The sequence below is a fragment of the Psammomys obesus genome, unplaced genomic scaffold, assembly GCF_907164565.1.
Source record: "Psammomys obesus unplaced genomic scaffold, mPsaObe1.curated_primary_1811, whole genome shotgun sequence".
NCBI classification, from domain to species: Eukaryota; Metazoa; Chordata; class Mammalia; order Rodentia; family Muridae; genus Psammomys; species Psammomys obesus.
Window position 1 is genome coordinate 27,684 of NW_026589011.1, and position 14,730 is coordinate 42,413.

At 38.4% G+C, this 14,730-nt stretch overlaps 1 protein-coding gene and 1 pseudogene across 1 annotated transcript in view; both read left to right on the forward strand.

Annotated features, from left to right (window-relative positions):
* Rasef (RAS and EF-hand domain containing) overlaps positions 1 to 11,223 on the forward strand; it is a gene marked incomplete at its 5' end in the record, with an annotated part of 38,495 nt that extends 27,272 nt beyond the window's left edge. The window contains 2 exons of the mRNA XM_055604907.1: positions 386 to 462; positions 7,876 to 11,223. Coding sequence (XP_055460882.1) covers positions 386 to 462; positions 7,876 to 7,981 — 183 coding nt within the window. The remainder of the gene's footprint in view (positions 1 to 385; positions 463 to 7,875) is intronic.
* LOC129674802 (U2 spliceosomal RNA) lies at positions 10,589 to 10,733 on the forward strand (annotated as a pseudogene).
* Positions 11,224 to 14,730: the final 3,507 nt, after the last annotated feature.

Below are 14,730 nucleotides of genomic sequence, written 5' to 3' on the forward strand. Positions count from 1 at the left end.
CACACACACACACACACACACACACACACACACACACACACACACACACTTGTGTATATTGATGTTTTGAACTCTGGAATTTACTTTTCTTACTGTCACTCTTAACATTATTGATAGAAATACACACACACACACACACACACACACGTATTTGTTGTTGTTTTTCAAGATAGGTTTTCTCTGTATACCCTTGACTGTCCTAAAACTTGCTCAGTAGACCACTTGGGACTTCCTCTGCCTCAGAGATGAGCCTTACTCTGCCTCTCAAGTGCTGGGATTAAAGTTGTGTGCTACCGAACCTAGCTTCAAAAATATTTTTAATAACATAAATTTCATAGAATCTAATTAAAGCCTTCACTGCATTGTCTATGCTTCTTTTCTACAGACCTATGGAGCATTATTCTGTGAAACAAGTGCCAAAGATGGCTCCAATGTGGTGGAAGCTGTTCTTCATCTTGCTCGGTAAATTTTGCCTTGTGTTTTGAAAACTCAGTGCACATCATATTTTTCACTTACCTAATGGGGATATCAAATTCCTTCAATACAGCATTCAGTTAAAATATCCTCTGCAGAATATAGTTCTGTCAGTCATGGTAAAGAAAACAGTACAAGTGTCTATTATAAAATCTAATCTTCTGCTTGTTCATTGTGAACATTGGCCAAATGTTTTTTCCTCCCCCCCAAAAAGAGCTATAGCTCCAGTACTTTTGAACTTTTTTTATAAAACATCACTAAGAAATGTAATAATTGGTAGCTGGCTCAGTAGTTAATAGCATTGGCTGCTCTTCTAGAATTCCTGAGTTCAATTCCCAGCAACCACATGGTGGCTCACAACCATCTGAAATGGGGTCTGATGCCCTGTACCAGGAGTACATGCAGACAAAGCATTCATTTAAATAAATAAATAAATCTTAAAAAGAAAAAGATTCTATAAACATATAGAATCGTCTCCTGAAACTAAAATTTAAACACAACAGGCTGTTATTAATCTAACTATATATTAGGACTTTTTGCTGATCAAATAGGGTATAGAAAAACAAAAAATTGTATATTATACCAGTTGGAATCACTGTTTGAATTGCTCACTATGTAATTTGAGAAGACAGCAGTGGTGTGGAGATTATATAGCACTTTGTCATGTGGATTAGAATAAAATTCATCATTAGAAGATGTATAAAAATGAATGTCAATTTTTCAAGTATTCCTAGCTATGTATTATTTCCCTGATTTATAGTTTCTGTTTGATATGTGTCCTGATTAGGTTTTTGTCAAGTTGACATAAGGTATTGCTATTTGAGAAGAGGTAACCTTAACTCAGAAAATACTCTCAAATGATTGATCTGTGGGGGATGTTCCTTATTAATGATTGACGTAATACCAATATGTATGCTACCACCTCTGTATATTTGGTCCTGGGTTATGTAAGAAATTAGTCGGAGCAAGCTATGAGGAGAAAACCAATAAGTAACATTCCCCCGTTGCATCTGCTTCAGCTTTTGTCTCCAGGTTACTGTCCTAACTTTCATGATGTACTGTGGTGTGGAACTGTAAGATAAAATAAATTTTCTTCTTCCCACATTCTTTTGGGTCATTGGATTTTATCACAATAGAAAGCTGATTAAGATAGAAATTTGTACCACAGAGTGGACTTTTTCTGGGATAGACCTGACCATATTATTTTGTGGAGAATTGTGAAATAATGGAAAAGCCTTTGATATTCAAAACTTAATGAACTTTTCTGTGGGAGCTTGGAAGAAAAGGTAAAGAGTAATGCAGATGATAGGGGTGTGGCTTGTGAAATTTCATAGGGATGTTTGAGAGTTAGTGCAAGAATCTATCATGACTGTTCTTGTGATATTTTGGATGAAGAATATGTAATTCTGGTTAGCTGAGGCTGTGATTAAGAAGAGACCAGATACTAAAATAAAAATTCTTTACCTTTCTGGGACTATCAACGCTGGACAGCTAGAGCTGATAAATTAGTGGTGACTAATAAAAGACTTGTGTTCAGGTTAAACCTGCAAGTATTTCCTCAGGATCAGCACATAGAAGCTCTGGTTCATAGGCAAGGAAGGCTGTATCTCATGCTGGTAGCCAAATTTGGTAATCTCCCAGGTGGCACTTTTTTTTTTGGTCAAATATCTTTTTAAAATTTATTAATATCTATTTAATTTATTAATATTTATTAAATATCTATTTTAATTTTTAATTTATTTTTACTTAATTATAATTTATCAATTTTGTATCCCCCATTTAGCTTCCTTCCTTATCCCCTCCCAATCACATCCTCCCTCCTTTACCTCCTCCTATGATCCTCCCCAAATCCACTGATAGGGGAGGTCCTCTTCTCCTTCCCTCTAACCCTACCATATTAGGTCTCATCAGGATTGGCTGCATTTTCTTCCTCTGTGATCTAGTAAGGCTGTACCCCACTCAAGGGGAGGTGATCAAAGAACTAGCCACTGAGTTCATGTCAGAGATGGTCCCTATTCCTATTACTAGGGAATCCACTTGGGCACTGAGCTGCCCTGGTCTATATCTGTTCAGGGGTTCTAGGTTATCTCCATGCATGGTCCTTGGTTGGAGTACCAGTCTCAGAAAAGACCTCTGGGCCCCAATTTTTTGGTTCTGTTGCTCTCCCTGTGGAACTTCTGTCCTCTCCAGGTCTTTCTAACTCCCTCTTCTTTAGGGGTTCTAGGTTATATCCATACATAATCCTTGGTTGGAGTATCAGTCTCTGCAGGACCCCCAGAGCTCAGTTTTATTGGGTCTGTTGGTCTCCTTTTGGAGCTCCTGTCCTCTCCAGGTCATGCTAACTGCACCTTCTTTCATATGATTCCCTGTACTCTGCCCAAGGTTTGGCTGTGAGTCTCAGCCTTTGATACCCTGCTGGGCAAAGTCTTTCAGAGGCCCTCTGTGCTAAGCTCTTATCCAGTTCCCTGTTTTCTCCTCTTCAGATGTCCGTCCCATTTGTCTTTCTGTGTGAGGATTGATCATCTTACCCAGGGCCTCCTTCTTGCTTAGCTTCTTTATGTGTACAGAGTTTAGTATGTTTATCCTATATTATATATCTAATATCCACTTAAGGCATGAAAGGGTCATGGTGAGGAGCCAAGGCTTGGTATCATGAGTGCCACGTGAGACCATTGGTGAAGATGCAGCCTCAGTTGCAGCAGAAACTATGGGATTGAAGAAGTCCTTCAAAGATGTTGAGGCTTGGTATCATGTGGCAGTGTCACTAGTGTCCCCATTACTTTCTTGTTTGTTTGTTTTCTTTTTTGTTGTTTTAGTTCTTTTTTCTTTTTCTTTCTTTTTTTTTGTCAACTTGACACAATGTAGAGTCTTTTGGGAAGAGAAAAACATAATTAAGAAAATGCGTCCATAGACTGCCAAGTAAACAAACATATGGTGCATTGCCTTTATTAGTGATTGAAGTGCAAGGGTACGAGTCGTCCTGGGGTGGATAAGAAAGTGGGCTGAGAAAACCACGAGGAACAAGCTCGTAAACAGTGTTTCTCCATAGCTCCTGCTTTAGTTCCTCACTCCCTCCTTCTCCCTTGAATTCCTTGGATCGTAGACTATGGTGCGGAATTGTAAATGAAAATAAAGTCTTTCCCCACAATAGCGGGAGAGGCCCAGGAATCCCTATTTGCTTGAATACCATCATTTTCAGTGTACCCATCAACAATAAATAAATAAATAAATAAATAGATAGATAGATAGATAAATGAATAATTGATTAATTAATTAATAAGAATTAACCTTTTCCTACCTAAGTTACTCTTGGTTATGTTGTTTTATAACAGTAATAGAAATCTTAAATAAGACAGTCTGCCAATAATGGAAGCATGATTTCTTGCTATAATAAAGGAATTATATATCTACTAAAAGAAAAATGAACTCACAAAATCTAAATAAGGATAATAATATCTAATTGCAGACAAACAAGTGCATAGTTTTCTGCATGCAGTCTTTTTCTGATGATTTTTTTAAATTTGTGTAAGAATCATCAGTGTGAAAATTGAGCTATGGTTTTTCTTGCTGTATTTTAATTAGTGAGTGACTTGGGTTTATAGCACCTAGTAAATCAGGCTCCTATCAATAGAATGCTTGAAGTTTGGTCTTGGAATGGATGTTTACCCTGAATTTAAAAAAAAAAAAAAAGAAGAAGAAGAAGAAAAAGAAACAGGCCTCAGATTCTAAAGGTCCAAGGAACATCTGTTTGTGGCAACAAACAGCAGGTGTCCTGGGCTCAGACTTGTTATCATTGAGTAATTTCAGCATTAGCAGTACTCCAAGGACTCCCAGCTCAGCCAAGGAAAACACCTACGTAAAGCAGCACTGACGTTTCATTTAAGCTAGAATAGGCAGAAACCCAGACAATTAAACACAGAGTCTTTTGAACATGTGGGTTTTTGCTTTGTTTTGGTCTGAGCTACTCTTACAGTTGGCACCAAATAGCTGTTACCATACTTTTATCTATTAGGTCAAATGACGACTATGTGCTTTGGGCACCACTAAAAGCAGCGGTAACTTGTTTTGACTAAACAAGTTACATTTAGTGAAAGGAGGAGTTCAACACAATGCATCCCAGGTGATAGGTGTTCACTATTTTTGTGTTCATGTTGATTCCTGGGAGGAGATAATGCAACTTCTGGGGCACATATGGGTAAGAAACAACCCCCGGGTCTTTGAAAATCTGGCCCAAGGGTTAGTAAGAGCTGGCATTATCCTTAGTCTTACTTTAAATGCTCGTGGGGTGATTGTCATGATAATCAAAACATTTTTAATTTTGGAACATTTTAGATTAAGGTTTTGGGTTTTAGGGTTTTGTTTGTTTTTTAATTAGAATTGCTCATCTGGTAACACCTGTGCAGGTGTTTGCCAGGCCTGCAAAACTGCAAGATCCAAACACATCTAGGTACAAGCATTCAGAGTAGAAATACTCAGACCCTGTGTGTGGCCACTAGGTGCTGTCTACACGTTAGGGAATAATAAAGTACAACTCAAAAGTTCATTTTAAAAAAATGCTTTAGCACATTGTTGTCGCCATCATCACATCATTTATTGTGTGCCGTGCATGCATTCTTATATTTGCATGTGTGTATGCTATATGTGTGAGCATGACCATGCAATGCTATGCTGTACATGTGTGGAGTTGGTTCTCTCCTTTTCTTGTTTACTTGAGTTCTGGGGATCAAGCTTAAATTCTCAGGCTTGTATGGAAGGTGCTATACTCCTGACCCACTTTACTGGCTCTCACAGTCCATCCTTAAACAGAATCTTGTGTAGTCTTAGAGTCATCCACATATCCTTATTTTATTCCAGACATCTCTAGTCTGTACAAAAGAAAGAGGGCTGGGTAAAATGGTCTCAAAGGTCCTTTCCATGTTAGCCTGTATAATAGCCTGCATTCTATTAAATAGTTTACTCACTAGTGCTTAGTTGTCCTATGGGGCCATAGTAAAGTCACATGGATAGAAAGACTATCTTAGTCACATCCAAATTATAGACTCAATTATTTTCATGGCATAAAGATGGTAAGTCTATTGCTGACTCTCTGTTTCCTATGTGAGCTGCAGTTTACAGGGTAGCTTAGACACCAGCTTTATTTACTTAAAATAACTGGTGTTCAAGGCTGGAGAGATGGATCATTGGTTAGGAACATTTGCTGCTCTTCAGAAGATGTAGGTTCAGTTATAGGTATGCATATGATGTTTTACCACTGTCTGTAACTCCAGTTCTAGGGAATGTGATGCCTTTTTCTGGCCTCCCACTGGCACCAGGCACATGGGTGCACACACAGTCTTTATAAACAACTGGTGGACAAAGACATTTTAATGGATAAGTCTTCTCAATCATGTGACAGTTAAGCCATAGATGTTTTGTAGACAATTATGCTATTAAATCAGATAACTTATGAGTCACTAAACTGTTTCTTTTTCTTCTTTTTTTGTTATAACTTTTATTTCATTATGACCTGGTTTAGACTTCTAGTTTTATTATCAGTGTGTCCTCAACATAGGACATGCCTGGTAGATTTAAGAAACTCAACATTAGTTTAAAGCTGTTGATATATACATCCCCCCTTAATATTTACTTGCAGGTTTAATAATGTGTGCAGTATATGAGAACTTGATGTGTGCATAGTCCTGTACTAGATTTAGTAAGATAGCAAACAGAATACCAGCTTTGATTTAACATTATAGGTAATAAAATGAAAGTGTATAAGTTGGAGACATAAAACATAGCTGCAGTTAAAGCCTAGTCAAACAGGACAATCTTAACTCCACTGCCAGCAGCTTCTGAGAACTGTTGCTTGATTAGTGTTTGTATGTCTGTTGAACCTCCTCTTCTTCAATCTCTCCTCCTCTTAAATTGAGTATTATAATTTCATACTTGGCTGCAGATGTTTATGTTCATATTTCCTTCATCATCTATTCATTCTACATTCTCTAATCACTGTACATGTATTTGTTTGGTTGCTTGGTTTTGCTTTTTCATTTTTTTTTCCACTGTTAGAATGGGCCTTGTGTGGGCTAGCATGCTCTCCACCACTGAGATATGCCTTGCCCTAGTATAATCTTTGTAAATAAAACTGAACTTTCTGGTTTTGCTCCCAGACCCCACCTTGCACTTTATGTACAGTGTAAAATCCAGATTCCTTCCATGTGGCTAACAATCCTTGTAACCTTGCCTCATCTGCCTCTTTACTTGAGTCCTTTTTTTTTTCTTTTTGCAAATTGAATAATAATTCATAGATACAGCAAACTATGTGTCCAGTAATATCTAATTCTTTTGGTCTTTAGTGTTTGTGCATGTTTCAGAACCTGGGATTCCCTTGCTGAAGTGACAGCAAGTGAACATCACTTCTTTTTCATATTTATTAATTATTTTTAGAGCATTTCATCCATGAATACTGTGTTTTTCCTTATTTCTACCATTCTCTATCTCTGTTTCAAGTCTTCTCATGTCTTCCTGACTCCCTCTCAAATCCATGATTTCTTTAGTTATTTTTTACTCAGGTGTGCATACAACCCCCCACACATATGTACATATACACACATACCATTTTAGGGTTGCTTACTTTTAGATATATTTAGGATTGGTCATTTGGGATTGGATAACCTGTCATGAAGCCCCTCCCACATCAAGATGAAGAGCTACAGGCCATCAGTGACTGCTGAGAGAAAGGAAGCCCAATTATTTTAAGAGGTTGTTTTAGCTAATTCTCTATTGCTGTGATAAAACACCGTAACAAAGACAACTCATAGAAGGAAAAGTTTTGAGGGACTTCTGGTTCCAGAGTATTAATAGTCCATCACTGAAGGGAAGTGTGGCAGCACTCAGACACGGTGATTGGAGATAGAAACAGAGCTGATGGCTCCCATGTCAAATCTTAAACAGGAAGTAGGGAGCAAACATGGAAGGGCACCCTGGTTTTGAAACCTCAGAGTCTGTTTTGAGTGACATTTTTCTGCAAGGTTACACCTCTGAATCCTACCTAAACAACACTAACAACTGGGGACCAAATATTCAAATGTGTGAGAATATAGGGAACATTTAATTCAAACAAACAGAGGTTGTTCTAGAGTCAACATTTCCTAGAAGCATCTTGGTGCCTACAAGACATTGTGCATGTGCGGTCACACACTTGTGACCACATAATTATTTATCTAGATATCTATTTCTGCCTCAGAGCTTTGTAAGTGACAGCCTGCAATTTAGGCATGAACGGGACACTTGTTTAATGATAGAATGACCAAGGCTTTGCATTTAGAAACTGTAATTTTTTCATTGTTCTCGTAATTAATTCCCAGAGGTAAGTAAACCAGTAGTTTACTTTTGTGCTAATCCTTTTCTCCCATCCTTCAGGGAAGTGAAAAAAAGGACAGAGGATGATGACAGCAGATCCATCACCAGTCTAGTTGGGTCCACTTCCAGAAAGTCACTGCAGATGAAGAACTGTTGCAATGGCTAAATCTCTACTGTCCTTAGTTCATAAAGTTACTGTTTCCAGATTACTGATTGTGGGACACTGGTTCTCCATGGAGTGATGCATCATAGCACACTGACCTATGAAGAACTGCAGCCTGGCAAATTGTGCTGCTCTTGCCTATTTTCAGGAACTTTGGGCTTTCCTTGCTGTCTCAGCGAGCTGTTTGGGGTGTCTGGCCATGTAGAACAGTAAGAGAAAATATGTTAATATTTTTAATATGATATAGTAAAACAAAACAGAATTCTCAGATCAGGTTATTGAGAAACCACTTGTAAAATTGCTTTGTAAGAAAACCTGTAGTGTGAAGTTAACCCGTGACAGTGTTTACTTAAAATTTTGGGCAAAAGAGCAAAATACTTTATTTGTATATGGAAGTCAGTGCTTTCATACAGAGAACAAGGAGACTAGCAGTAAATTATATAATACAACTTTAAACCATGGGTGGCATAAGATAGCATGAATATTTTCATTTGGCAAATCGGCTTTCCTGTTACCTAGCCTGATAAAGTTGGGCATGTCCAGCTCACATTAGATTTGTTCCCGTCTGTAAAACCAGGAAGTTGGTCTCCAGGGCCTCTTGGATTCTGTAGCATTTTAAGAAGCAGGAAGAGCACAGTGGTCCACAATTGCTAAGGACCCTGTGAGGTCTACCTTTTGATACTGGTTTTTCAAATTTCTGAAATAAGAATAGAATTTATTTGAGAAAATGGAAATATATGGCTCTAGTGAAAATAAAACTACTTTTTAATGAAAAAAAAAGGTATGTTTGAAAGTGCATATAACAAGAAAATAGAATTTCAGGAGGAATTGTAAAAACTGTGGTTTAAATTGTATCTGAAAGTTTTAGTGAACACGTGTATAACACATACTATTGAAAGAAGGAAGGCACAAAAATGTATTCCATCTCGTGACTGACAGAGGCAGATGGAAGAAGGGAGTTGGCACAAATGGCCAGTGGGCATGTGCCTTCTTACAGGGATAGCCAGTGTCCTGGAACAAGCCTGACAGTGGTAGTGGTATAATTTTGAGTATAGTAAAAACCCACCAAACTTTGTATTTGGAAATGATATTTGTATTTTATGAATTTGAATTATGTTTATGGAAATTACAAAGGTACCTAGAATAACTTAACATTTTGCCAAATGAATATATTGTTGCTTTTTCACAATGTCCTGGGCTCTAAAGCATTATCTGTAGCATAATGCCAGTCCCTTGGGCCCTGACTTCAAGCACTGACTTACTCTTTAATGAAGAATAGGACATTGTTATTAGGCATGGCTTTGGAAAATGCTGCATTTAAAAAAGGACCAGCCTTTAAAAAGTTGAGTCTGTCCTTTAGATAATGTGATTTGTAAATGCTCATCACCCAGAACACGGCTAGTCTTATTTTTCTCCTAGAAACTGAAGTGCCTCCCACTCCTCCTGACCAAATGTCTTTAAGAGCCAAAGGCCTCACTATCTGACCCAAGATGGGCCAGCAAAAACAGATTTCCAATCGTCTGAAACTACTATAGGTCTATGCTTTGGATAGCTTACCCAGAACATAAATAATAGCTGTTACTTTTTTAAGTTGTATAACGTATGCTCAAACTCTTTATTTTTTTTGTTGTTGTTGAATTAAAACTATTCCTTGGGATGGCAAGGCTTCTCAGAAAGTAAAAGTACTTGTTGCACAAGCTTGCCACTCTAAAATCTGTTCCTGAACTCGCAGTGCAAGGGCAGAATTGACTGCTGAAAGTGGTTCTCTGACCTTCACACGTGTGCCATAGTGACCAAATGATATGTGTGCAAACATACACGTTGTAATAAATAGTTTTCAAGTAACACTTTCTTTTAATAAAAGAAAGTGTTGTTGATTTCCATCATCAAACTTTAAAACTTTAAATTCTTTGAGCTTCCTTTTTTAGTAAATGGAAATTGTTTAGTTACAGTTATAGGCAAAAGTGACATTCGTTATCCCTACTGAAAGGATTCTGGGATTTTAACAAGAAAACTAAAGCTTCAGTGAATTCATAGGAATGATTATTTTATGTTTACAGGTTTGCATCATCAATTAAAAGATTATATTTCTGATCAGAAAGAATACTCTGATAGTGAGAAATAAATAGAGATGACAGGTGAGTGTGATTATTTTTGTAACGTGGCACAATTAAAAGTTCACCTTAGGGAGTAGGGATCCTAGATGAATCTGAGTGTTACATATCGCTAGATGGCACATGTGTGTCACTCACGGAACAGACTGTGTTAGCATGTAGCTTACCATGTTCTCTTTATTATTTTTCCCAAAGTCCTTTTGTCTTCTACACTCTATAAACAAGGTGTATTGTTAATGCAGAAGTTCTGCCTGGGGTTTGCTTCTGATTGTGGGGCTAGAATAGCTCTATTGATCAGAAAGTTGTCTAGATTACTTGACTGACAAACCAAAATATTCAGTGATCCTAATATACAATATTTAAATTAGAAACTTTTATCTCTGCTTAATAAGCTTATTTAAGGAAAAACTGATTAAAATCATTTTTACCTGACTTGACAGAAGACTATACTGTGATTTCTCAAAGATGTTCCCAAATTTAAAGTAAATTTAAGTACATCGCTTCTCGGCCTTTTGGCTAAGATCAAGTGAAGTATATTTAAGTAAAGACAAAATATGTATTCAGTATAAGCTTACTTTGATATATTCACATATTTCTTGCAACTAGTTTATCTTACATTCAGTTTTCCTTAGGCACCTTTTAAAATCACAGTGATGGTATAGACTCCTTTTAAATGTACTCTTAACAAATTGGATAATATTTTAATTTTGTTATGAAAAATTATGTTGGAGAAGTAGGCATTTTTTCACTGTTAACTTCTAGCGTATTTATTTTTGTAATTTATTGTTCTTCTTCTAACCATTGATTATTTAATACTGTGTTATCTAAAGATAAAATTGAGATAAAAGGTAAAGACTTACTTTCCTATTTCTACAGTGATTAGCCTCAGATTATTGTTTTTATAGGCTTTTATTATTTATATGTGTAAGAAATTCTGTTTTGTATATGACAAGTTAGCAACTGAGTCACTATTATATGATTTTGATTTGTATGGTTTACATTTTCACATTTTGAGCTGTATTTCACTTATACTGTTTATATTGTTTCAAACCATTGATAATGATACCTTAAAGTATAATTGCATAGCAATGCAAATATCTAAGCAATACAAACTGTGCCTTGAAAATGCAATAATAAAGTGTCCTTCTTTTGGCCCTTGGGCAGTTTCCTGAGCTTCCTATGGGTACTCTGAAGCAGCTCATTCCAGTGTCTGCAGAATACCATGCTTCTTCAGCACTTAACATTTTTGATCATGCCATTCTAGCAGTGAGAGAAAAGAATGAATAAATGTGTGACAGTTGTGCCTTAGCAGAGTGTAGCAGGGAGATCATTGAGGATACTGGAAGACCAATAGTAGAACTTTTATGGTAATATTTCTAGATGTGCTATATCTAGTCTATTTTTTAAATTTTTATTATTAGTTACATTTTATTAATTCTGTATCCCAGCTGTATCCCGCTCCCTCATTCCCTCCCAACCCCACCTTCTCTCCCTCATCTCCTCCCTGCCCCTTTCCAAGTCCACTGATATGGGAAGACCTCCTCCCCTTTCATCTGACCCTGTTTTATCAGGTATCTTCATGACTGGTTGCAAAGTCCTCCTCTGTGGCCTAGCAGCACTGCTCTTCTCTTGGGGAATGGAGAGGTCAAAGAGTCTGCCATTGAGTTCATGTCAGAAATAGTCCCTGTTCCCCTTACAAGGGAAACCCACTTGTTTACTGAGCTACCACGGGCTACATCTGAGCAGAGGTTCTAGGTTGTATCCATATATGGTCCTTGGTTGGAGAGTCTCATATAAGACCCTTGTGCCCAGATATATTTGGTCCTTGTGGAGCTCCTATCTATGTCATACTAACTCCCTTTCTTTCACATGATTCTCTGCACTCTGCTGAAGGTTTGGTTATGAGTCTCAGTATCTGCTTTGGTATCTATTCTATTTTTAAAAAGAATTTCATAAAATTGCACTGCGTTTACATTTCTACTTTACCTCTCTTTCCTTTGACTGCTCCTATGTCTGCTTCATGGCAGCTTTCATGGGTTCTTATTTTAATTATCTTGACACATACCTACTCTTGCTGAGTCTGTGTAGTGTTACTTGCCTGTATACACATTTTTAGGGCTGAACACTTGGTATTGGATAACCTTTCAGGGGACTCATCCCTTGAGAAGCCTGAATCTCCTTCTCTCAGCAGATACTAATTGCCTATAGCTTTTAATATTTGAGGGAGTCCTTGTGAGATTCTCCTCATCCATATTGGGATGACAGTTGGTAGTATCATTGTGACAGTCTTGTTCAGGTAATCATGACATTAAGATTTATTTGGTAGAATTTCCTGTCATCCAGAAGAAGCAAATTTGTCAGAGACATCCAAGACCTCTATCTACTATTTAGAATTCTTTCACCCTGGAACAGTGCCTGGCACATTGCTTTTCCTCAGTTTAAAACCATAAATATCATTGCTTGATCTGGTTTAGGACCAGAGGTTCTACAGCAGTGAATAATTGGTAAATTTTCTGTATGACATGGAAACTAATATGGAAGAGCATTTCTTCCGTTAATTGATTGTCTTCTACATGAATTGTTGTTTTAAATGCCTCAAATTTGGGGTGTCATACACTATGGGATATGTTAGTGAGGAACTGAAGAAGAGGAAAATGAAGGTTTGAAAATCAGAATGGAGGGAGGGGTGTTACACCTACGCCAGTGTCGCCAGAGTAGCATAAGCTACAGGGCGGAGGATATGCTTTCTCCGGAAATTCGCCCCCTGGAAGGTCCCTTGCAAACTCATCCCACTTGGAAAAGAGACGTGTTCTGAGATTTCTACACTTCTTCAGTTGTGGCTCTGGGGCTGGAATAATGAATTCTTTGATCTTTCTCTGTGACTCCTGAAACAGCACAACTAATTTTATAAAGAAATTTATTATTAGTAGATTGTTAAAGGCTTTAATAAAAATAATATGTAAAAGGAATAAGTTTAAGAAAAGTAATGAATTAGATTTAGTATCAGAAGACATAAGCATAGAAAAAGAAATAATGGGCTCTTTCTTAAGAAAAAATGAGAGGAGAAGTACAGCTGGCACGAGTTTACCCCTCCCTTCAGCGTCTTGTTCCTAGGGAAGATCATAAATCTTCAGCAGGACACAAGGGAGGATGGTTGACAAAGGTGTGTTTAGACTTTGGCAGGTATTCGACTTGGCTCAGAGGACTATTACAGCTCCTGACTTTCCTCTTCACTAGTCAGTGATAATGAAATCATAGTTTGAGGTTTTTGTTTCTTGTTTGCGTTGATCAGAAAGTTTCAAGGCAAAGGTTTCTTGTGGACACTGCCCTATGTTAAAACATAAACTTTGTATCCTTGGTAAAAGTCTGAATGTTCTGGAAAGCATGCCAATTTTAAGGTGCTTCCTTGTGAGATCACTATAAAAATACTAGCTTGACTTCAGTAAAGTTGCAGCAGAGTCAAAACCATCAAGGTGTCTCTGTCTGTCAATTCTTCGCCGAAACCGTGTCTTCCTGTCCAAAGCCTTGTTCTCCCGCGGATGACAGGAGCCCGACTGGGCTGGTCTGTGGCAGGGGGGCAAGATGGCAGCGCCAGGAGACAACTGTGTCTGAGTAGCAGGACATCATTTTCCATACAGCGACCAAGAGACTGAACTCAGGGCCCTAAAACAACAGCGAATGTGTTTCACAGGTGAGAGGAAACCCACATCGTGTGGGAATAAGTTGGGTCCACTCTCGGGTCACCCAGCCAGAACTCGGAAGAGATCCTGGGTTACGCAGGCATTAGGTTGTCAGACCAGAGCCACACGCCTGTGTGTCTTCATCACCTTCCCAGGCTGAACGGTGGGCACAAAAACATTAGAGACTGGCAGTCCCTGTCAGGAGAAAACCCCACAGGGAAGAAAGCAAACAAGAACCCAAGTAGGTCATCCAGTATATCCCTGGAAAAGGTCCCACAGGCTGGCCCAACCCAGGGACCTGCTATACACCAGCTAGTCTGCTGCTACCAGGAGAGTGGTACTCACCTGCCACAGATTACCGCTTGGGTACTGGGGCAAAGAGCTCCAACCTCAGACATACAGAAGCCTGGGATACCCAAGATCAACCCCCAGAAAATGCTCCAAGTGGCAACCAGTTATCGCTAACAAAATTGGCCAAATCACGGTACACCCAAGTTACAGCAACAGCTCACTAAATTTACAGCAAGAAACCCAGAAGCAGGGCAGCTGTCTCCAGAACTTCTCCGGGTGAGAGGAGAGCCCTCTTGACTAACAAGGACCACACTGAGCACTCAGGTCTGTACGCCTGAGGTGAGCTGTGGCAACTCCTGAAAAACACCGGACATACAGTGACCATACCCAAAAAGCTGAGGAGGCTTGCTTCAGGAAAACCCATGTTCCTGCCAAGGGGATTCTCTTTACCACAGGATTCCAAGAACCACCAGAAACTAGCACCCAACACCTAAGATAGCACAGTGGGTAGAGGCCAGCATAAAAGCTTAACCAACAAAAGACAGAGTAATATGGCATCTCCAGAACCCAGTTATCCAGGGGCAAGTGGCCATGGACACCCCAGGATAATTGAAATTCAAGATGACCTAACATCTATACTCATGAAGAGGATAACAGAGGAAACAAA